The 22944-nt window shown below is 37.2% G+C and overlaps 1 protein-coding gene across 2 annotated transcripts in view; it reads right to left on the bottom strand.

Moving 5' to 3' along the window:
• Positions 1-2836: 2836 nt before the first annotated feature.
• Positions 2837-22944, bottom strand: part of pcsk5b (proprotein convertase subtilisin/kexin type 5b) — a 54715-nt gene continuing 34607 nt past the window's right edge. The window contains exons 11-22 of one of the 2 annotated variants that reach the window (XM_078953060.1): positions 21065-21168; positions 18531-18648; positions 14263-14451; positions 13296-13432; positions 13085-13210; positions 12836-12938; positions 9900-10093; positions 8346-8430; positions 6742-6845; positions 6487-6625; positions 4597-4712; positions 2837-3338 (exon numbers count right to left, since the gene is read on the bottom strand). In XM_078953060.1, the coding sequence (XP_078809186.1) occupies positions 3232-3338; positions 4597-4712; positions 6487-6625; positions 6742-6845; positions 8346-8430; positions 9900-10093; positions 12836-12938; positions 13085-13210; positions 13296-13432; positions 14263-14451; positions 18531-18648; positions 21065-21168 (1522 nt within the window). In that variant the 3' untranslated portion in view covers positions 2837-3231. Of the gene's footprint in view, positions 3348-4596; positions 4713-6486; positions 6626-6741; positions 6846-8345; positions 8431-9899; positions 10094-12835; positions 12939-13084; positions 13211-13295; positions 13433-14262; positions 14452-18530; positions 18649-21064; positions 21169-22944 lie in introns of both variants that reach the window. The other variant, XM_078953059.1, reaches the window with a different exon arrangement.

Genomic DNA, 22944 nt, shown 5'->3' with positions numbered 1-22944 from the left:
TTTAATCTGAATTCTTAAACTATTACATTTAATCTACTGTCAGAGGATTTGGAACTGATTATTTTGTTTAGAGAGAGTTTTCTGATTAGAAATTTCCTTGCAGAACACAACAAATTACACATTTCAGTGACGTACCCGGGTCTCTGTTGACCTCTCTAGGTAACTTGTAGGCAGTTCTAATGTTTTTGGCAAAAATTTCCAATTAAAGGCAAATAAAAATATTTATATATAACAAGAGTTTCTAAAGCTCTTACAATTGTGTAAATGTTAACCCAGTATTACTTTGAAGAAAACAGTATCAAAAAAAGTTATTTTTTAAGAAGATTTCCCACAAAAATGTCTTGGATTAACAAATAAAACCAACATTCAAGTACCAGATCCATCCATTAAGTTGACCTGATTTGATTTTACTGTTACCTGACATCTGAACAGCAGAAATTCACCCCACTGCATCAACTGCTGCAGGAAAACGACATGCCGATAAACTGAAAGTTTCTATGGAGAAGAACTCCACACATTCACTCTCATCCAATCCCTCTCATGAATGCAAACTAGTTTAGAAAGTGAAGCTTGCATCTATAATGAGGCAACAACAACTAGCACTGCTGATCTGGTTTTATCCACTGCCTACTTGACATTGTGCACGCATACTGTATCTCTCTTTTAGTGCTCTGCCCGGGGCCTGTGAAACTTTTATCTAATCAGCGCAATCAAGTGTTGGAAAACGCCTGAATTTGTGAACGCTAACTCAGTAGAGGAGGCCCTAACATATGTAGAGATGGGAAATTTACCACGCAACAAATGCAAATGGGGGAAATAATTCTCATCAAGACAATGCAAATGTGATTAATGAGAACTGAGGAGGCAAAAACAGATTAAACATTTTAATAAGAACGTTTAAGTAAAAAAAAATGTAAAAACTAGGACTTTGAGTAACATTAATAATGTATTGTCACAGAAATCTCACAAGTACACAATAAAAACAGCTTTTTATGCAAAGGGCTGTGTGTGTTTCTCTACTACCACACTAGTCATCTTAAATAATGACCACAATTAAGGTTTTGTTACCGAAAAGGGAGAATTTTCTTGTCTTTATTACAAATCATCAAATCCCATTAACATCTGACAATACAACCATTTATTTAATACTGTAAACGCCCAAAACATTGGCTGTGAAAATCTTACACACATGTATTTTTTGTTTACTTTTTTTAACTCTTCTTTCGTGTTTTTCTTTTTTTTTTGAAAAAGCTTCTCTGGGTATAGTTGAAAAAGACATAAAGCAGGCATCTGAAGTCTCCTGGCCTTATATCCCACAAAGCTGCTTTTTGGCTCAGTATTTCTGATTCTATACCTGCTCCTGCAGCCGGGCTGTCAGTTCACCTTCAGCTTCAACAAATACTTCATCAATAATGAGAGGAAAACATAGCTGTATGGGCTGGATTTGATGCAACTTTTTCCTGTTATATTTTTTTTTCCTGAACTTTCCCTGCCTGCCTGTCAGTGACCTTTATCTGCAAAGAATAACACAGCAAACACTAAATTTCTGTTTAATTTAAGTCAATTTTACTTGCACAGTGAATTAACAGGTGACGTTTCACTAAGATTCTCTAAGTCTTTTGGTAGATACATCCTAAATATGTCACATTATTACTTGCATTAAGCAAGACTGACTTTCCAACAAAAATATATATTGGCAGAATAATGTATAAACTTTTTTTTCAAGATTATTTCAGTAGTATCTGCTAATTTATTATGCATTCATAAAAAAGTCCTTCTCTCATAAATGTTACCTGTTAGGTCACTGTGTTGCACATCAAGACTTAAAATTAGAAAACTAGGTAATATTTGCACTTCTTAAAGTAAACTGAATACTTTTGGTGCGCTCTTGTTGATCCTCTGTGTTCCTAAAGAGTTTAAAGGTCCCTCAGCGGACATGCATTGACATAATGGAATGAGGAGAGCAGAAAACTTCTAAAACTATTTTTATTTCAGGACAGTAACATGTAGGGATGCACCGATACAGCTAAAATATCATTGACTGGACAAAGAAGTTTCCCTTCAGTGGCGTTACAATGGCATGTGGAAAATCCGAGATAAAAAAGTTTTAAATCCTTTAAAGATGGAGTTGTTTTCTTGTTCCACAAAATAAAAATAAAAAATAGGCCAGAAACTTCAAATCTTGGAACCCTTCAGATAGATGGCAACAGTACAGAATTTCAGGTGAAAAGTTTCTGTCTTCAGTGTGAAAAGTTGGCATCGGTACATCCCTAGTACCGCAAACTCATCATAATTTACTGCAGTTTCCCTCCTTGCAGAAAGCTCTGGAAAGAATGACTTTCAACTGGGTTTTTCATAGAGTTTGAAATAATCGATGCTGTCTGGGCTTACATCAAGAATTAATGGCATTCTCCTAGAAACACCAATAAAGACAAACACACACACACACACACTATTCAAGGGGCAGGTTACTCTTGTTTTAGTAGATAAAATCAGGTGTTTCTTTACAGTCTTGCCATATCATAACACCATTTATGTTTCTGCCATCATGTTTATAGGTGTGTGTGTGTGAAAACGTTTGTCATTTGTTTGTGTGGCATACAGAAAGTGTGGATTTATTGTCTCCCCCTCAACAGCCCAGACATGCATTATATTCACATTACTAAGTGTGCATTTTTTTTTCTTTTTCTTTTGACGTATATTTACAGGCGGAAAATCATGGCCTTTCCTACTGCAGGTTCACTTTCCTTTTTTTTATTGTTAACACTGGAAAGAAAGGAGGAAGAGGAGCCAAAACAAACAAAAAATAATAATAATTTGCACAGAATTCACAGGCTGAGTGGCTCATGTTTTTTTATTCTGTTTTTAGCTGTGCCTCGTACACTGGCAAGAAAAAAAGAACGCTCAATTATTTTGGCATCGATGCTTTGGTCACAGAATACCAACACTTTTATTCTTTTGTTTGTTTTGTTTTCATTTGCTCATTTCTTCTTGAAGCAAGTCCCAGTCGTTTTTTGCATCCTGACCACATGTGTCCCGGTACAGAAAAAAGGTAGGTTTGTTGTAGTCCTGTCATCGCACCTCCGATGCAGTCCGTGTAAAGAGGCACAGATTCTCTTATAAATTATGTGACTGTGAATGCATGGGCAGGGGTTTCCAGAAGGAGGGGTGCCCCCTGTGTCCCCTACACCCCACCTTGGGAATCCCTTTTCGCCCGGTGTCAGCGTCCTGTCAACCCTTTTGCGAGCATGTTCTGCAGCACAGCTGCTGCAGCACTCTCCTCTGGCAAAGATTGTTCTTTTTAACAAGGACGCAGAAGCTGCCTTCCGCCCAAGATTCTTCATTTGCTTTCCACAGAGCAGGAAGAAGAGATACAGGTTTAGGGGGGAGGGGGAGGGTTCCCACACATGAACACACACACGGGCCAATTGAAACAGTTGAATAACAAGTAGAGCCACATGATTGGTCAGGAGAGGGTTCAGGTGGAAGGAAGAGTTTTGTTCATCCAAACACAGGTGATGTTCACGGAGGTGGAAAATAGTCCGGAGGAGTGATTGGATCCATGTCAGGAGAAAAAGGAAAATGGATACGGGAGAAACAGACAGACAGAAAAAAAAGTCACACAATTAGTGAACTGAAGATTTTTTGATGTTCACAACATGGCATCATTTTAAATATATATTTAAAAAAAAAGAATAATGAAGTCCAAACAGTCTATGTGCCAGCTCCGTTAAGAACAATTAACTGACACCAATCAATCCATCACAAGCAGGAAACAGACTGAGGATGGATTAAAGCAGTCATTTTAACCCCAAAAAGGGTCATGCAGACATTTCTCGTGCAAATATTCATCAAAAAAAAAAAAAAAGCCCCCGTTGAGTGAAAAAAACTAAACAAAGTGATTCAAACTAAATGATTTGTGTAAACTCATGCACAAAAATAGCCCAAGCAGCAGAGTGAGTAAGCCAATGTAAGGCAGAGGGAATCAGAAAATTGATTAGGGGAAAAAAAGGTAAAAGACATCAAGGAGATGATATCATCTCAGCCAATGCAAAGTGCTCAGACACTAGAGAAACAAAGAACAAACAATTAAGGGAAGGGGTGGCTTTATGTTAAAATAAAAGGACAAGAATGGGCAAGTGTGTTTTCCCAAAGGAATTTACCGTGGAACACGCAGAATGTGAATAAGGCTTACAGTGAGATTAGAAAAACTAAAACTAAAAGCAAGGACAGCTTTGAAGCTGCAGGGCGAGCGGTTTCATTCAAGCTGTTAGTACGAAGAGTCAACCAAAATAATAAATTATAAAGATAATAAATATTACTTGTGCACTTATTTTTGTCACTTGGGTGATTTAGTAACAGATTTTTATTATTTGCAATTTGTAATGATATTCTACAGATTTAGAGCTTCTAGAAGGCCAGAATTATTTAACCATTGAACTGTAACTAACTTTACTTTTTAAAGTCAAACTTTTGAAAATGTAGAGCAGATCAATTCTGTGTGTATAAACATGCCGTCTCACTATAAGGCAAGGACAAAATTGTGTACACAAAAAAATATAAAGCATATAATAAATAAGAAATCTGACAACTCACCATCTTTGCAGATGGTGCTGACCACACAGACTCCCGCCTCCAGATTGTAACCACTGATGCAGTTACTGCAGTTTCGTTCACCAGGCCCCGAGCACTCATAACAGCTAGTGTCGCACCTGTGCAAGGTGACATGATAGTCACAGATGAATCATAGATGCATTCAATGACAAGTGTCTCCAAAACAACATAAATTCAAACACAATAAACCCATCCAGTCCTGGAAGATAGATCTTTGTATTTTTTAACACTGTGGAGACTTTGTGTCTAAGCTTTGATTTAAAGCAATATTTATCTTGTATTTGCACATACCTCATTTTTCTTGTGCAGTTTAAAATGTATGCTTTGCTAAACAGAAACATTTTTCATTTTGAGCTCAACCTGCAGTACTTTGGAGCTTATTTTTGCAAGAGTATTTCAGCAACATGTCAAATCCCAATCAAAACAGCTGGCTTACAAAAAACATAAGTCAAACTTTTCTCTCCCAAAAACTGAATTTTAATCAGCTTTATTCAAGGTTTCCCTCCCAAAATCCTCCTGGGTCACTGAATGTATCATTAGCAACTAAAATATGTGTACTTGTTTGCAACAATAAAACAGTGGGGATATAGGATTGTTGGGCTTTTTGGGCTGGTACTAAAAAAACCTGAAGGAAAAAAACCCAGAAGAAACATTAACAGTTATGCTTAAGCCTAAATAAGGGTCAAATATGGCTTATAAATAATTCAAGGTAAAAGAGTGAGGTACACGAGAGGAATGAAACACAGATAAGAGAGGCAGACCAGATGTCTGAGGAGTTTCACTGTGAAAAAGAAAAACTAGTCATCAGGTCTCCAAACATGTTATCACTGTTATGAGTTCTCTCCCTCTCGTTTTCCGTACTCAGGTTAACATTAGAGCAGAATGACGCAGCTGAACTGTCTGTGGGAAAATTTCAACCTTCACAAGGATGCTGAACCACATCTGTGCCTCAAAGTTGACGTCATTTACATAAACTTCTTTAGCAAGATTTTTTTTTCCTTTTTACTCATGGTGACCATCTTCCAATGTGCACAATGCTCCTATTTTCAATACTAGACTATTCAAGACTGCTTTAAAATGTCCAACATGGGGAAACATTTATTCAGTCAGGATGGTTAACTCACCAATGTTGCCTAACTGTCAATACATATTAAGTCAGACCTGTGCTGAAGCGTTAACTTCATTCTTTTGCAAAATGTGATCATTTCAAACGCGACAGCATATTTAGCTGACATGTTACTACTGATAACATCAGAAAAGCTAATTCTTTCTAAAAAAAAAAAAAAAAAGGGGGGGGGGGGGGGGATAGAAACATTTTTGCACCAAAGACATCTTAAGATAAAAGACTATTGTTGTGTCCGAATTCCTTCACTATATAGTGCGTTCGTCATTTTGTAGTGCCGTCCGAATCTACAGTTCCAAAATCCAGTGCCCTAGAAATTTCCCAGAAGTCTCTGCAAAAAACCGGTGTGCATTGATGCTCACTAGATTGACGAATATAGACCACAATGCATTGATTGAGTTTGAAAATTTTTTGCAAAGAAAATGTATTTAAATGTATTTTTAACAAAATATCAACGTTTTCATCTTCAGAACAAAGTGGATTCATAAATGATCGTCTCAAAAACGCTCATATCAATGACATTTTAACGACATGAAATCGATGAGCGTGGTGTCCGAATTGCTTTTAAAATCCAGGGCACTACATAGTCCCACACTATATCGTTTTTTAGTAGTTATGGGTTAGGATGGGAATTCGGACACAACCTATGAGAAGAAGAAAACTTGAGTTTTACAAAGCAGGGTTACTTGTTTAGCTCCTAGAGCTTTGCAGTTCATGTGTCGGAGGTGTTGGCAGGTGTACGGACTCACTTCTTGCAGGACCTCTGCATTTGCCCGTTGTCTGAGCTCTGCTCAAACAGGTAGTAGCCAGAACTGCAAGTCGACACACACCGCCAGTCCTCAAGTAAGTAGCCATCAGCACACTTGGTGCATGCCTCTATACCCGTCCCTGCAACGCAATAAAACTTTGTTAATGTGTTAAAGTCATCTTGTCAAAGTGCTCATTGCATCCAGAATTGTCTTGATGGATGTATGTTTGCTAATAAACTTCTTCTGATGACCAACCTGCGCAGGTGGCACAGGCTCGATGGCAGAGCTCGCATGTCCTTCTGTGGCCGTTGTAATAAGAACCTGCGTCACACGTCATCAGACACTTGTTTGCTTGAAGGCTGACAAGCAAAAGACAGAAAACCATGAATTAATGATATAGTTGCCTTAATAGCAAAAACACAACAGTTCTGGTCCAAGCAATGGGGTAAAAATCCATTAATCTGAAGCCTATGTGCTGTTTGGACACTAGAGGAGTCATTTTGAGGTGCCAGATGTGTGGATGAGAGTCAGGGGGTAGAAGTCAGTTCTTTGAAGTCACAGCAAGGACAGGGTTGTGAGCTGACTGCACTGAGCTGAGAAACAGCTGTCCTGTGTTACTGAGCGTTTCCCAGAAACGATCTGGTCCACTCTTCCTCTCTGGCTCCTTACACAGCATTAATGCTGGACTAAATAATGAGTAGGGGGGAATTGAACATATGAGCACGCACACCCGCAACGTGTTTTAATGTGATGCCGAATGCACTCGCAGGAAATTATAGTCTTCAAGCACCTCTAGTTCCACTAAATAAGTCTGGCTTCAAGACGCAAATGTTTTAAAACCTTGGAAAAGGGTGACCTGCATGACCTTCGTCTCTACTCTCAGGTCAGTTGTCGCCCAAAACCTTTAGGTAAACTTCACCAACATTAAAGGTTTGAAGTGTGAGCTTTGTAAATTTTATTTTATTTTAACATTTGATAAGCAAGAGGAGGATACGTCCCTTCTGTACGATTTATAACAAAAGAAAAGATGATGAAGTAGAGTTAAAGAACAAACAAATAACAGACAAAGGAAAATACAAATAATGATGCAGATTAAGTTTACATGCACACATAACAGCTCTCACTTTTACCCATTATCCCAATACATTTTACGAAACACATTCAAATAAAACACAGAACATCACTGATGTTAAACTTTACCAAGAAGAAACAAAAAGGAAAAAAACGACATTCCAAGCATTTATGGTCATGGAAACAAAACCAGGTAATGTTTTAAAAGAGCTCTCTTAAATAAAGTTAAGGATGTAAAAGAACGAACAGAAGTGGGAAGGTTATTCCATCCACACTTTCTCCTGAATTTCTATCAAATCTGGGCATCGGTATGACAGAGGTTGTAACTACAGGCTCAGTGGTGTCAAGAAAACCTCTTCAGAAACGTATTTTTAACCCAAACAAAGCATCTTCAAATGTAACAAGGGCAGCACTGACATCAAGGCTTTTCCAAGAAGGGTACACCAAAGGCAGAACTTAAAATTAATCAACCTTAAAAGGCTCAGAAACTTGCGCCATATAATAGTATTGATCCCATAACCTAACTTTTCATTTGTTTGGCTATTAAAATTTGTCAAATGGCATGGGTAGATGCATCTTTACTATAGGAGGACAGATAAATGTAGTTGAATTTAAAAAAACACATATTTTCACTCTTTTTTTGTGTGTGGTTATTATCAAAATGACTTCCTTCTGATAATATTCCAGCATCTGTGACAAAAAATTAAGAAAGACTATGTCCTATTTCCTTCTGCCGCACTGATGATTAATAAATGCATGAAGAACGACTCAGTGTTAAGCTTGTTTACCTCGTTCCAGGTTTACACTCTGTGCAGATATTGGCAGCTGTACACTTCTTACAGTTCTCCTGGCATCGTCTACAAATGTTGGAAGCTGGAAGAAACAAACACAGAAAGCTGCTCGTTCATGGGGAGCCGATGAGCACTTTAGCCTTTACAGAAAAGCGGTGGGAAAAGGCAGAGCAAAGCTAAGGCAGAGTGTTATAAGGAGTACATAGGAGGGAAACCTCCTAAAGCTGCAGGAACCAAGAGATCCGTTGATGAAAAGATGAACAAAAAGACCAAAATAGGATGATCTTTACTAAAAAAAACTCTGTTGTTTTTTTTTCGTGAAAAAGTTGATGACTGGTCTACTGTCAAATTTTGATAGAAGAATTGAAATTAAAAATGTATTTTTAAACCTTGAGGATCACAAAATTATTTCTCTAAAAAGAGGAAATTATTTTGTTCTCAAAATTTGAATAAATGTTTTTTCTTAAGTCAAGGCAACAGAGTAAAACATTTATTTTGTGTTATACCTCATTTTTATCCAACATTTTGTAAACATCTTTGCCCCTTCTGGTTTTAAACGAACACAACAAAAATCCTCATTTTGATCAACATCCTTTTTTACACCTAAACATGAATTTAAAAAAACATTTCCATCAAAACTGAACTCAAAACAGATTACAATGGTTTAAAGTGTAAGTACCGGTAATATTTGGCAGAAATCATCCGCAATTCTCTAGTTTTATAAAATTGTTACTAAAACAAACAAAAAAAGATTTATTAAGTAATGTGATGGCTGAGTGATAGACAAAAAAAAAAGGAGACAGAAAACAATCCAGTTCATCTTGACCTGTAGAAATATTATAACACAAAATGGACCATATGTTCTTCTATGCTGCCAGTCTTTTCCAGGCCTGACACTAACTTGGCTGGGAATTTTATACACATAATTAAAAGATATGCATAGCTGCTGCAGCTCAGTCCTAATCTGCTTTTAACCAGACTGGCATACATTTAAATCCTTAATCGGTCCTAAGTACAAACATTCAGTGTTTGCCTGTATGACTGTGTTTATTATAAATCTGGGGAAAACTTAAAAAGATAAATTATCTTTCACATAATCCAGAAACATTCCTGTAGATCTGTTTCATTTCAGGGTTGATTCACAAAAAAAGCTGCGTGCTAACTCAAGACTTTTCAGTCCTGTTCAAGTCAGCAAGTGCACAAAAATAAACAAATGGCTAGACGTTACATCAAGGATACAAAGACATCATTCTAAGAGGGGGAGTGAAGGCAGTTTTGCTTATTAATTTCTGTAGAGCAGGTGGCTGACAGATGTTTGCACAAATTCCCCCTTTTTTTCCATTTATGGATGGCTTTCTTTATGCAGTTCAACTGAGTCTGAAGTCAGTAAAATAAAAGTTGTAACAGAGAAAAAAAAATGTTAAAGTTGAAATTGTTTTAAAAACCAAACTGGGTAAAGGCAGATGAATCAAATACAAGACTTTCAACATCTTGAGTGCTTTAAACCAAATTTACATTTTTTCCTAAGTTAACTTGGGCAGACAACCTCACCGTTATCAAGGTAGAAGGTGTCTGCGCAGCTGGCAACGCATGTGTTGGTGCCCTCGTTGAGGTGGAAACCAGGCCTGCATGAGGTGCACTGATCACTCCGACTCCCAACGCAGGTCTCGCACAAGGAGGAGCACTTCTTGCAACGCTTCCTGTCGTCACGGAAAAAGCCACTGGGACATTCAGAGACGCACATCCTGGAGTGAGAATGACAGAAAAGACCCAGGGGAATTAGCTAGAAGTGTCATAAAAACAAGATCAAAGTGTAAAAAAAGTGCCTCTGGTGGTAGATAAGTAAACCCTCTAATACTCGATTACAAAGACTTTCCTTTCTAGCGTTATTAAATCTAAAAAAAAATATATCACAAAACACACAAGCACACATATACTGACACTGGCACACATCCATGTGTGAAAGCTACTCAGCCACCCCTTTTTGTTCTGGAATTTCAACACCTGCTTTCTCTCCTATTTAGATGTAATCCAATCATTTGGAAAGAGATGACAGAAACTTTCAACCAAACCAACAAAATCTGTCTCTTTGATCACTCTGTCAGCCCAAACATGCGAATGTGAATTATTAAAGTTCCACAGTAGAGGCGTCACAAATATACACAAGTAAGGTGATACTTCCTGCTCTGAATGGAAATGGTGTTAATTATAAAGGATTGCAATCCCACCACACTGCCATCTGTGTGTTTTTGTTGTTCTAAAGTGATCCTTTACATTACTACATTATTGTCATATAGTTGTTAAGACTTTATGTGCAACACCTGCAGAGGAAACACAAAGAATTTAACATCTAGATCAGGGGTGGGATGATATAATAATAACTACTAATATAGTTTATTTTGTTAAAAAAAAACAACAATTGGAGAGAAAATATGCAGGCCATTTGTCTCACAAAGACTAAAACAACCAAGATATGAATTACAGCAATTATTCAACAACACATCGGTTCTGGACTGAACACATCTATTAGTATGGATGCGTATTGCAATTAATCAAGAAAAAGAAAAAGGGTGATGGTTGTTCTAATTTTTTTATGCATTTAAAAAAATGGTCGATTTTCGTTATCCGACTGACGACACATTTTTAACAACCTGTAGGGACCCATTGTGGATAACAAATGATAAAAGCCACATCAAGGAAAGTTTGGGAATTCCGATGCATTTCTGTTTTATTATTGAAAAGGTCCATCTGCCATTTTCCTCTGAATAGCTGATCAAAAGCCGAATGAACTCACAACTGCTATGTGGATTTCCACTCAGTGAAAGCTCAGACGTGTGCTATGTTGATAGGCTTGTGTTACTAGGTTCAACAAAGTAATTCTGTTGTTAGAAACAGAGCAGGAAATCAGACATTTTGGGAGGAATTTGGATTTCAGATTTGAGCAAAAAACTTCTATAAGAAGGTAAAATAAAAATCATAAAAAAAGTGGGGTCTTTACCTGTACTCTATTTACAAGCACACTGAGGTAAACCAAAACACATTATAAAATGTAAAATATATCAATTATTTTAAAAAGTTACGCACTTAAAATGAGAAACTAAAAACTAAGAGTTATAATCTTGGTCAAAATCTTAAATCTGGTGGGGTTTTTTGAACCCCAGAAATCCCTAATCTAAGACAGGCACATGTAAAACTCCTTCTGGTAGGTGCAGACCATCACATGTTAGGTTGTAATTAACAGAACATTACACCCGACCCCAGTACCCCCCACCCCCCACCCACACACACACCTCCCATTCATCAATTGCTCCCCGTGGTTGCAGCAAAAGGGCAGCACACCTCTAAATTGGGCTAATAATAAGTTGCACATTCTCATGCACCTGCATCAGTCTGCCTTTTATTAGCATGGAGACAAGCTGACACAAAGGCAATTACCATAGACTCTGATCCTAATTAGATCCTAAGGGCACACACAAATGTATACACAGTGGTGTAAAAAAGGCTGCACCACCTTTACATTTTAAGACTTTCAGATCAGAATTGAAAGCCGTGTGATCCTTTCCGGTTCTCTTTAAAATACGGTTTCATTTTATGTACCATTTTCATTCATTTCAATTGAACTTTTGTTTTCTTTTTATCTTTATTTTCTTTTTATTAAGCTGTCCTGTATGTTGCCAAAGCTCTCACCCACCTGAATAAAAGCCCATTGCAGTGCCTTTGTGTAAATTAGGTGCAATACAAATAAAGTTGCTTTGCCTTAAACTCTAAAGTGTCTATAGGGTTTAAAGGGATGAACATAAGACCTCAGATAAACAATATCAGGTGCTAAAGTGTTTCTAAACTGATGCATGTTACACAAAGACATTGTTTATTTTGCAAAAATAGAACTTCTGTGCAAAAAATAAAAAGCCATACTCCTAATATAAAAAAATAAAAGTAAGTGGTGGCAGCCCCAGAGTATTTAGGCGTACAAACTCAAACAGAAGACATCAGGCTCTTTTAATGAGATTTTACATTTCCAAACAGAGACAAACTGCTCACAAGGGGGAAACATCCAAGGAGGCAGAAATTAGATTAAAAATTAAAATAAATAAAAAAAAAATACTGCAAAGAAGCTCTTATTTATTTGCATATTTTCCAGTTATTCTACCCATTAAGTTTGACGGGTTAACATGAGAAAACTTAAAGGATCCCAGTCGTAAAGAAAAATGCAGACAATTTTTGTATGAGAGCTCATGATCACAATTTGCAAAAGACTGAAGTCACATTTCAGCACAATTGTTTTCAAAACAGGAAGGTTATATTTAATTGATTTCCTTTAATTTAGCCCAGTTTAGAATTGTAGAGGAGTTTACTAAAATGGTAGCAGGTAAAAGCCTAACAGAAGGGCACTGTTTTGTATTTATTAGAAGAAGGATCAATTCAAATTTGAAATAAAGAAAAGACAACAATCTGTATTAACTATTGAGGTAGTAAAGCAGTCTGACCTGGTGTTGTTTTTGAACTTGAGGAAATAATGGAGACAGTTAATGCATTGGTAGGGTCCAGGGCCCTCACAGCCGTTATCACTGCACTCAGAGTCACAGGGCCCTGAGGAAAAACAGAGAGAAATGTCAGAAGTTTTGTTCGCTTGCCTATCTCAACTGCTTCTATCGCTTCTTTTTTTATTTTATTAGTTTGGAAGTTCAGGAAAACAAAAAAAGTGGCTGCACAGCTGCAGAGGATGCATCACCTACCGTTGTATTCCTCTGTGATTTCTTCATCAGGGGACGGAAGCACAAAGCGAGGCTTTTCGATGTGTGGGGACGAGTATGGGTTCACAGAGGTGCCATATAGCACCAACGACCACTCTTTCAGTTTGCCTGAGGAAAAAAAAAACGGTTTGTAAAAGTAATCTGTATGCAGCCTATTTGTAACCTTTTTCTGTTATATTTGTGACGTCATTACCAGGCACTTTCTGACTCCGGAGTTGAGAGGGTGAGTCGTAGATCTCTAGGACCCAGTCGCCTGCTGCCTTCTCTCCCCAGCAGTGTGTGGTCATAAACTCCCAGTTCTTAAAGCCCTCCATGGAATGATCAAACAACCTGTTCATCAATAATACAAGCCAGTTTATATGATATATACCAACACACCAACACAAACAAATCCCATATCCAATAAGAAATCAACTACTGCAAAAAAATACTGGATTATCACAGCTTTTAATGAAACGTTATTAATAAAAATGTAAAGTTTCAGTTTTGTTTCTCTTATTGGTTGAAAGGTGGGAAATTCAATGTGAGTTCCAGCTTCTATAAAATAAAAAACAAATAAAAACAATAATAAAGATGGTTTCAGGGAAAACTGCAAAAATGTAATTAGGAATGCAGTCCATAACAATCTGGAATCTGATGGAATGCAGTCACACAATGATGCACATGTGACAGATGGAGGAGTCAAAGCATGTTATACATCATCTCTGCTACTGACAGCCCAATTAATGCCAAGCAACACATTGCTCTCCTCTATTGTTATAGCCTGTAGCACCTGTCATTTGTATGTGATGTGTTTTGCAACCCTGTTGCTTTGCAAGTTGGCTGATTAGCTTTTTTAATTACCCCGTAGGCAAGTTTAAGTTTGCTTTGGACAACTTCTCAACACAGTAGGAGCTGAGGGCAAAAACAGCCACAGCCTTCAAAGGCCAACAAACCCACAATTATCACCAATTTAAGGTGAGGACTATCGGAAGCAACAATTTTAGACAAACTTTTATTTTGGCTTGTCATGTACCTACCGTCAAGTCTCTTTGACGAAAAACAATGGCAAATGACTAAATGATAAATTCATAATGCTTTCTAAATGGCAACACAAACAATAAAAACCCTTGTGTGTGTTTTGCTTTTGTTTGTTTAGAGGCAAACAAACATTCCTTTACCTGTTTGCAAGCAGCTGAGACTTGGTCCCCGAGGGTGAAGTCAGGTTGATTGACAGGTCACCGCGACGAGGGTGTGTGATTGTAATACGTACAACCACATGCTCCAGGTAAATCACATGCTGGTTGGGGTTGTCGGCACATCCGGTTGCCTTGTACACTGACCGAACCACGTGCTCCGGGCGGATAGTTCTGCCGGACGAGATGACAAACAATGAAGTGTGAACAAATCTGTGAGATTAGAGCTTCTTAAACTTAAGTAACTGACCAAAAGTTGGGCAAAAAACAAACAAACAGTGAAATACCAGAAGCTAGAGAATGAGTGCCAGCAGAAAATAAGGAAAAATTCATTCATATGAAAAATGAGAGGACAGATTGATAGAAAATTGATTTTCCTAGTCATGTAATTTGACAAAATTACAATCACAACGGATTAGGCTGGATAATTTTTTATCAGCTTTGGCTGCTTTGTTCTACTCTACAGTGACTCCACTTGACTTAATATCAACCCTTAAACCTCCTAAAACGATCAGATGTGCTGCTCTTCACCAAAAAGGAAACACAGCAATCCTTAACAGTTCACATTTTTGCCAAAGAAACTAAAAACAAGAGCAGGATAGGAACGACAAAGTAAATTATTTGTTCGGTCTGATCGTATCGCAGCTGAAAGACGGCCGGACGGCCAACACAAACATCTAATAGTCTCCTGAACAACATCTGTGGTAAGACTTAGATACAACTGACAGCCAAAGACTTACCATGGTGCTGCTGCACAGCTACTACACATAACTTTTACTGATGGGAATGTCTAAGCTATGAAGTTGTTTTGTTTATTTAAAAAAAATGTTTAATGTAATGCCAGGTTGTCAGAGAATCGATATCAAGTGTCGCGTTATGATTTGGGCTGGACGAGGAGGCCAAAAACAGGACTCAAGTGGGGATTTCTCAAGACAATTCTTACAACACTTAAAACACATGCAACTGAGTAAATGTATCAAGTTACCCCCTCTCTAGTCATTTGTTCTTATAACATGCATGTATAGTGGTGGTGGTATAAAATATCCTGAGGTCATGATTAGCTGCTTTAAATCAAGTCAAGTTAAAAACAAAAAATAACGCAACTTTTTAACATGTGTTGTGATGATTGATTGCTCAAAACTCAGTGACTTATTTCATCATTAAAATGTTTTTTTATGCAACTAAAAATATTTATATGAAATAAATCACACTAGGTTTCTGTTTTCATTGACATAATAAATTTACCCTGTACAAAGTCAGCCTTGGTCATTAGGGTTCATTTGACAGTTTTATTTTGCTGAAATTAGCAACCTTAGCTTATTACGTTTCAAATTGATATACTTGGCAGTTTTGTAAAAATAAAATAGAGTGCTTAAACAATATTTAGGAAATTATTCAAGTTGGCTGAAGAAAACCAAGTTTAATAGGCAAACTTGACAAATTAAGCTAAAAATTAAACCAGCATGTTTGTTGGAATAAACAACTCTTAAATGCAGAAAAAAAAAACATTTGCCATTTTATTTCAAAGTTCAAAATGGACTCTATACATGTACGGGGTGAGCAGAGCGAGGGCAAAGTCTATAAAGCAACTTGCATAAGCTTTATGTACTTATAATGCTTTTTTTCTCAAAAGTAGGAAACCACTGCATGTCAGCATCGCTAAAGAAAGTCAGAAGCATCAATCAAACCAAGTAAGGCGAGTTCTTCACAAACTGAATGAGGTGAGGGTTACAGCACAAAGTTTAGAAACTTGAGGACAAAGGAGACATTTGTTCTAGAGAAAACTGCTTCTAATGTTGGTTTATGAATGAATGAATCTTTATTTATATTGCACTTTACAATCATGGTACCAAAGTGCAAAGGGTAGGTGGATTAAAAAAAAAGAAATAAAACAATGAAAAGAAAAGAAAATACCACCAACTACTGAGTATTGAAAGTCATTCTAAAAAAGGCAAGTCTTTAGTTGACATTTAAAACTGTTTAGGTCTGATGTGGTGGTGAAATGGTTTTATAAACACTTTTAGATATAAATCCTGTAAATCCAAGCATTTCTCTACAAATTGGAACAGATATGAACACTGCGTGGGAAGGGACAGGTTTTTACCACTGCCACTGCTTTGTGGAAGGGCATTTTTTTTGTCTGTTATTAAAATAATTATGTATTTTGTGGTACAAGCATCAAATTGGGCATAGATATACCTGAGAACCCCCTCTGTCAGAAAAGCCCGTTACCCATGTATTTTATTAAATAAATAAAATACATATACATATAGTAGTATTCTGTAGGCTGCATTTTATGCATGAACAACCCATATAATTAAGACCAGGGCAAATGGACATTGAATATTTTTGTAACTGGAGAGTGTATGGCTGCCATCTTTACAAATGGACACCATTTTGGATTTTTTTCATGGCTAACGTGGTTTTCTGAAAGAGGGGATCCTAAAGTAGATCCATCCCAAATGTGATGCTTGTACCATAAAATGCACAGTTTTTCTAAAACATCAACCTAACCGGCTCCACCACAAGTTTAGTTTAAGCTCGCAAATTTAGGAGTAGCGTACGCATATTAAAATATTTATTTTTATATTGCACCATTTAAGGGAGCAGCTGAAAGGCAAAGAAGTTATTAGGAAACACATTATGCAGCATATGACCCTAAGATGACAACAAACCAGACTGTACATGTCCTTCTTAAGACCCGCAGTTTACTGGAGCAGAACCAGCAGAGCGACGCTGACAATGCTTCAGTCTGAGGTCAGTGAGCTCTCCGCTGAAAGGAGACCAGATTAGGACCCCAAGTTCATCCAGCAATTCCAACTCAGAACAGGGCTCAGGCTTCTAGGGGCATCAACCATAACAAGCTGTGAAGACCTGGCTCTCTCATGTAAGAGTTTGTTCGTGTGTGCACATAGTGAAGGTCTTATGTGAAAACCACCCTGCCAGAACTAATGCTTGGCCCCTATCAAGGTACAGCTTGCACAACCGCACTCTAAACCACGTGCCAGGAAAAACACGGGGGACAGAAAATATGAAAAGAAAAGAAAGACACTAAAAGAGAGAAAAATGAGAACTCACAAAGACAAGGGGAGAAAAAAATACAAACAAATCTTCAGTACAAACATGACATGTACCACTAACTTTCTTTTTGCTGCACTTTTTAATCAATAGGGGGCCGACAAAAGTGGCTGTTATAGTTGTAAAAAAAAGAAAATCAGACCCCTTAAGAAACTTTCAGAGGACATTTTTTTTATTTAAAAACATGACATAACATGAGCTGGTTCTAACAGAACTCTGCAGCACTTATGCACAACGCTGATGAATTGCTGCCATCTTATGCAACTGCTTCAGATAACAGTTCTAAATGTAGCAACAGACTGCAGTGCGTTACTTTGTTTTTTTTAAGTTACTTCAGAGTCTAAGAAGGTTTGTTGACCTCTGATTAAAACACACACACACACACACATATCAAACCTATTTTTCTTGGCCTTCAGCTGCTTGCGTTACGGGTCTCTCAATGGGTTTTTCTGCATTCACCTCACTCACACCAACCACCCTCATATTCTGCATCACCACAACTAAGACCCTTCTTTATAGTCCTGCTCTAGGCCGCTTTCCTGATAGCTCCAACCTCACTACCCTTACCAACATAATCACTGTCCCTCCTCTTAATGTGTCCAAATCATCTCAGTCTGCTTCTCTGCATTTGTCTCTAAAACATCTAACATGAGCTGTTCCTGTTCCTGTTCATTCTTTCCTGTTTAAAATATTGATTTTATAAAGGGTTTTATGAGCGTTGTTAACTTAAAAAAAAAAATCAATAAAAAGCCAGTTAAAGAATTCAAACTGTGTTTTTGTTTGTGCATTGCTCAGTTGTTTTTTATGCATAATTAATACACAATTAAAAAAAACTGACTGGGTTACACACAATTTCAGTTAATGATTTAAAAACACAAAAACATTGACCAAAACTTTAAACTAATTAAAAGATAGTGAAGATACTTTTAATTAGTTGGTACTTTTGAAATGTCTGCATCCTAAAACATCTTTAATTTCAAAATGTTGAATTGTATAGAAGCACCTGCTCTGCAGACCCCTTTTAAAAGTCTCGTCCGCCTTAGTGTAAGCAGATGACTGATTTTGGTTTTGTAATGATTCCTCAACATTGATGGCACGTTTTAAAACTGTGATTAATGACTCACGTGTCTGAAAGTCTGATAGCACATTTGTTTGGGCTGACGCAAAAATGCTACCTGATTTGTCGATCTGCACTCTCAACACAGATGTGTTGTGCTGGGACGTGCTTCCATCGCTCCGCCTCCTTGACCATGGCCTCCGCATCCATCAGGCCAAAGCCGTACAGATGACTGACTGCAGAGACAGTGAAGTCACAATTGACTATTTTTCCAAGTAGTTAAAAAGGATATCAGTCTACGATGCAACAATAAACACAGCAAAAGCATTTCTTCAATCTAAAAAAAAAAATGGAATTAAAATCCATTTTCAAACTTTGGGTCAAATTTCTTCAGACCAACATTTAATTATTTAGCATAAGCTCCAAAATTAAATTTGGGAAAAAGTTTGGAAACCACCCAACCTAAGAGTAATTGTGTTGGCTAATCAAATATGAATTCCTTTCATTTTTCTCCATTCCCCTGTTCTCTCACTTGGAAAATCTCCAGACACACTAAGCCTGCAGCCTGGCTGACCCTTGTTTCACACCATCTTGGTTTTCCTCCAGGACACACACACACAGACACACATGCATAAGTACACATTAATAACGCAGTCAATGTTACAGAAGAGCACCCATCAAATGGTTCCAGATAGATGGCAGCTGATAGTGGGGTGATTATGAAGCAAGAAGCAATGATTTCTAGAAAAAGCTCGTCTAAAATCTGTCTTCAGACTTAAGACAACAAAATGTAACCAGTTTAATTTATTACAATTCTCGGTTGGCCAATAAACAGCTTTACATAAAAAAAATTCAAAATCCATCTTCTGATGTTCACTTAGCCAATGGAAAGAAGGGATTTCTGCTCAAGTTCAAACTGTCACAACAGATTTGTTGAATTTAAAAATAAATGAAATAAAAGTTAAAAAATTCTATTTTATTCTGTTCATTATTTTGGGAGCACTCATTAGTGCAAATAATTTGACAGAATTTGTTGGCTTATCTCCCTTTCACACAATACAATTGAGATTTTTTTTTTCATTCTTTCATCTTCTGAACCCATTTTGTCCCTCTCAGGGTCACAGTGCTGGACTATCCCGGCCACTTGTGGGCGAAGGCAGGGGGACATCCTGGACAGGACGCCAGTCTGTCTCAGGGCCAGAAATCACACACCCATGCACTCTCACATTCACACCTCGGGACAATTTAAAGCAACCAATGAACCTATTAAGCATGTTTTGGGTCAGTGGGAGGAAGCCGGTGTCCCCGGAGAAAACATGCAAGCTCCACACATTGGTGTTCTGTTTCAGGGACATGAACCGGGGGCCTATTTGCTGTGAGGAAAAGGCGCCAACCACTGCAGTGCAGATTTTTCTCCATTGATAAAAGTCTTCAATGTGGTTTTGCTTGAGCCACCTGCCCTGTCAGATCGCACATATTTCCAATCAGATTTGTCCACCAATAACTATTCACAAAGATTTATAATCAATCGCATAACCCAAACATTGCATCACCATCACTAGATTTACATTGAATTTATTTCTGTGAAATATCTGATACAAGGGACCTGAAAAAGAACATCAAAGGGGGACTTTCTGTGTGAAGTTTGCATGTTCTCCTCGTGCATTGCGTGGGTTTTCTCCAGGGACTCTGCCTTCCTCCCACCGACCAAAAACATGCTTCATAGGTTATTTGGTTACTCTAAATTGTCCATAGGTGTGAATGTGAGTCCCCTGTCCCCTGCCTTCGCCAACAAGTGGCCGGGACAGACTCTGGCCGCCCTGTGACCCCGAAAGGGATCAAAGGGCTGGAAGAAGATGAATGAATGAATGAATGAATGAATGAATGAATGAATGAATGAATGAATGAATGAATGAATGAATGAATGAATGAATGAATGAATTTGATACTGGCTTTTTTAAAGCCATTTATGACAGGAATTTAGAAGAAATTTAACACAGGTAAAAAAAACTCATCATAATAAAGATATTTGTTTTAGAAGTTAGACAAAGAAATGTCATTATATTTCTGCTATGGTAAATGTGCTTAATTTCAACGTATGTTTCATTTTTGTGAAAAAAAATGTAATACTTCATTAACGCGTGGAACAGCTTTGTTATTATTTCTTGATGTATATCAGTTATGATGAATATGGAGTTTCTATCTTGGGGATTATTAAAGTACATCTTTTCAATCCAGCCTGTTTGGCTGGATTTTCTAATAAATACTATTTTCATACCAAACCTTCTACTAAAGCCTTCTGATTTTCTTTGTTATTGGTATGCTTAGAAAGGATTTTTCTACCAAACTTCCCAAATTTTTCTTTTAAATGTCTTTAATTTTGAGTTTTTGGCATACAGACTATACATATACCAGGATTGCTTTCACTTTTGATTTTGGGCTTTAGATTCTTTTATAATACAACTGACTTTACAGTTATGCGCATTTGCAATTTAGGAATGGTACTTCAGAATATGCTTTATTTGGAGAATAAACTATTGTTTAAGAAAGGGTTTAGACACATTTTGTCATGTCAAAAAATATTTTGTAAAGAAATATGCTAAAGAAATATGCACATATTTTATGATAATGTATGTGTGTGTTTATGCTTGCCATTGTAGCCAGCAGCATTGGTCTTCCAGTCGGGAGCACTGAGATGACCGGCTCTAGAGGTCTTCACGATGATGTGCTGAACGTCTCTCCACGTTAGATCAGAACTAGAAGAAGAAACACCCAAACTCCATCATTATTCATTAGCATTGAAAATCTAAAATGAATGTACAAGCACACATCGCTATAGTAAATCAAGAGTGACTGACATAAAGGTGTCTAATCGGCTTAAATGCAGATAAAGGCTGCTGAATAATTCAACCCTGTTGTCAGAGCAGAAGCTGAACATCTATTTAGAAACCAAAGAGGAGGTTAGACAGGGAATGGAGGTTGATGAAAGAGGAACAGCGCTTAAAAAAAAGGGGGGTTTCAAATCTTAGCTTAAAGAGAAACAAAGGATGCAGGATAAATTACACAAAAAAACAAAGTGATTTACTTTAAGTGGATGAATACTGGGAGAGTAAATTACAGAGGACATGGATAGAGAGCACAGTCGCCTGTTTGTCATCTCTAGTCACTCAGATCTCACACGAAAACCATTTGGAGATGGCAGCCATGTGTCTCAGCTCCTTTGATGTCCAAACAGTGCATTAAAAGGAAAAACCAGGAAGAAGTGGGTCACTAAGTTTCCAGGGATTCCCTTCCATCTCGTATGTTAGCCAGATGCTCCGTTCCCCTCCACCATCTGAGACCTCCAGAATTTGAAACAGTCCAAAACTCTTTAACAAAATGTTGTGGTTTTAAGTTTAAAATGTAAAATTTGAGGAACAAAACCAATGGAAGAAACAGGGTTATGATGGGTTGAGCCTATTGTATGAGAGCAGGAATTCTCCTCCCACTTTAACCTGGAAACATTCCCCAATTTGAGTGACATAACACATTTTTCATCAGCTTCCAAAGGTAAAAATATGAAAATATTTTAATTACTCAAGACTCTTCTTCTGAGGGGCCCCAGTGTCTGCCAACTCTTTTCATTGTCCTTATACATATAATGTCATTATATGCTTTCAATGAGCTCTGTCTCATTGAAAGCATATTGACTCTTTTTTTTTTCTTCTAAATAAAACAAAGTTTTGCCTCATATTTATCGTTAATCTTGTAAATTGTCAATTTATAATTCATCAAACTCTAAATTTATTATCGTAAAAAATGCACTTCTTTGACGTATAGCTCTACGCTTATTCTCTGAATTTTTTTTTTACTTTTTCCTCATAAATTAACGACTTTAGTCTCATAAAGTATGACTCCTTTCTCATAATTTTGCGACTTTATTCATGTACATTTTGGACTTCTTTTTTCATAACGACTGTATTCTTGTAAAAATTTTGCCTTTTTTCTCATAAATTTATGACTTTTTTCTTGTAAATTTATTCATTTATATAATTTTTACGGTGGCCTGATATTCTGTCGCACCAGCATGAACACTTTCTCTTTAGTCAAATATATTTGTTCGGGGAAGTAAAGATATTTAAGAAAAATAAACACATTTCTTGCCGAGCATCTGTGAATAAGCCCTGCCATTGTTAACTCTATAATTTTGTAAAGACTAGTAGTTACAGGCCCTTTTATAAATTGAAAATATTTTTAATCACACACTGAAAGTGCCTAATAACATAGATGCCAATCTAACCACAGTTCATCATAATTACTTGCTTTTACAGCCACTTAATCAGACTGACTGAGCTGCTCAGTGAAGCCACTGATGATTTTTAATGCTTCTCTCTGATAGAAGGTTACTGTCTTGTTTAGAGAGCCACTCCACGTATCATATCCTTCAATTAGCAACACAGCATCACCAAAGAAATAAATAAAGACATGCAGCACAGATAAGTCCTCCGAGAAGTCAGAAGAATTAATGCTCAAATCAATATTAATGGGTTTAG

The sequence above is a fragment of the Oryzias latipes genome, chromosome 9 (genome assembly GCF_053564925.1).
Source record: "Oryzias latipes strain Hd-rR chromosome 9, Olatipes_Hd-rR_3.1".
Taxonomy (NCBI): domain Eukaryota; kingdom Metazoa; phylum Chordata; class Actinopteri; order Beloniformes; family Adrianichthyidae; genus Oryzias; species Oryzias latipes.
This window is presented reverse-complemented; position numbering and strand designations above follow the sequence as displayed.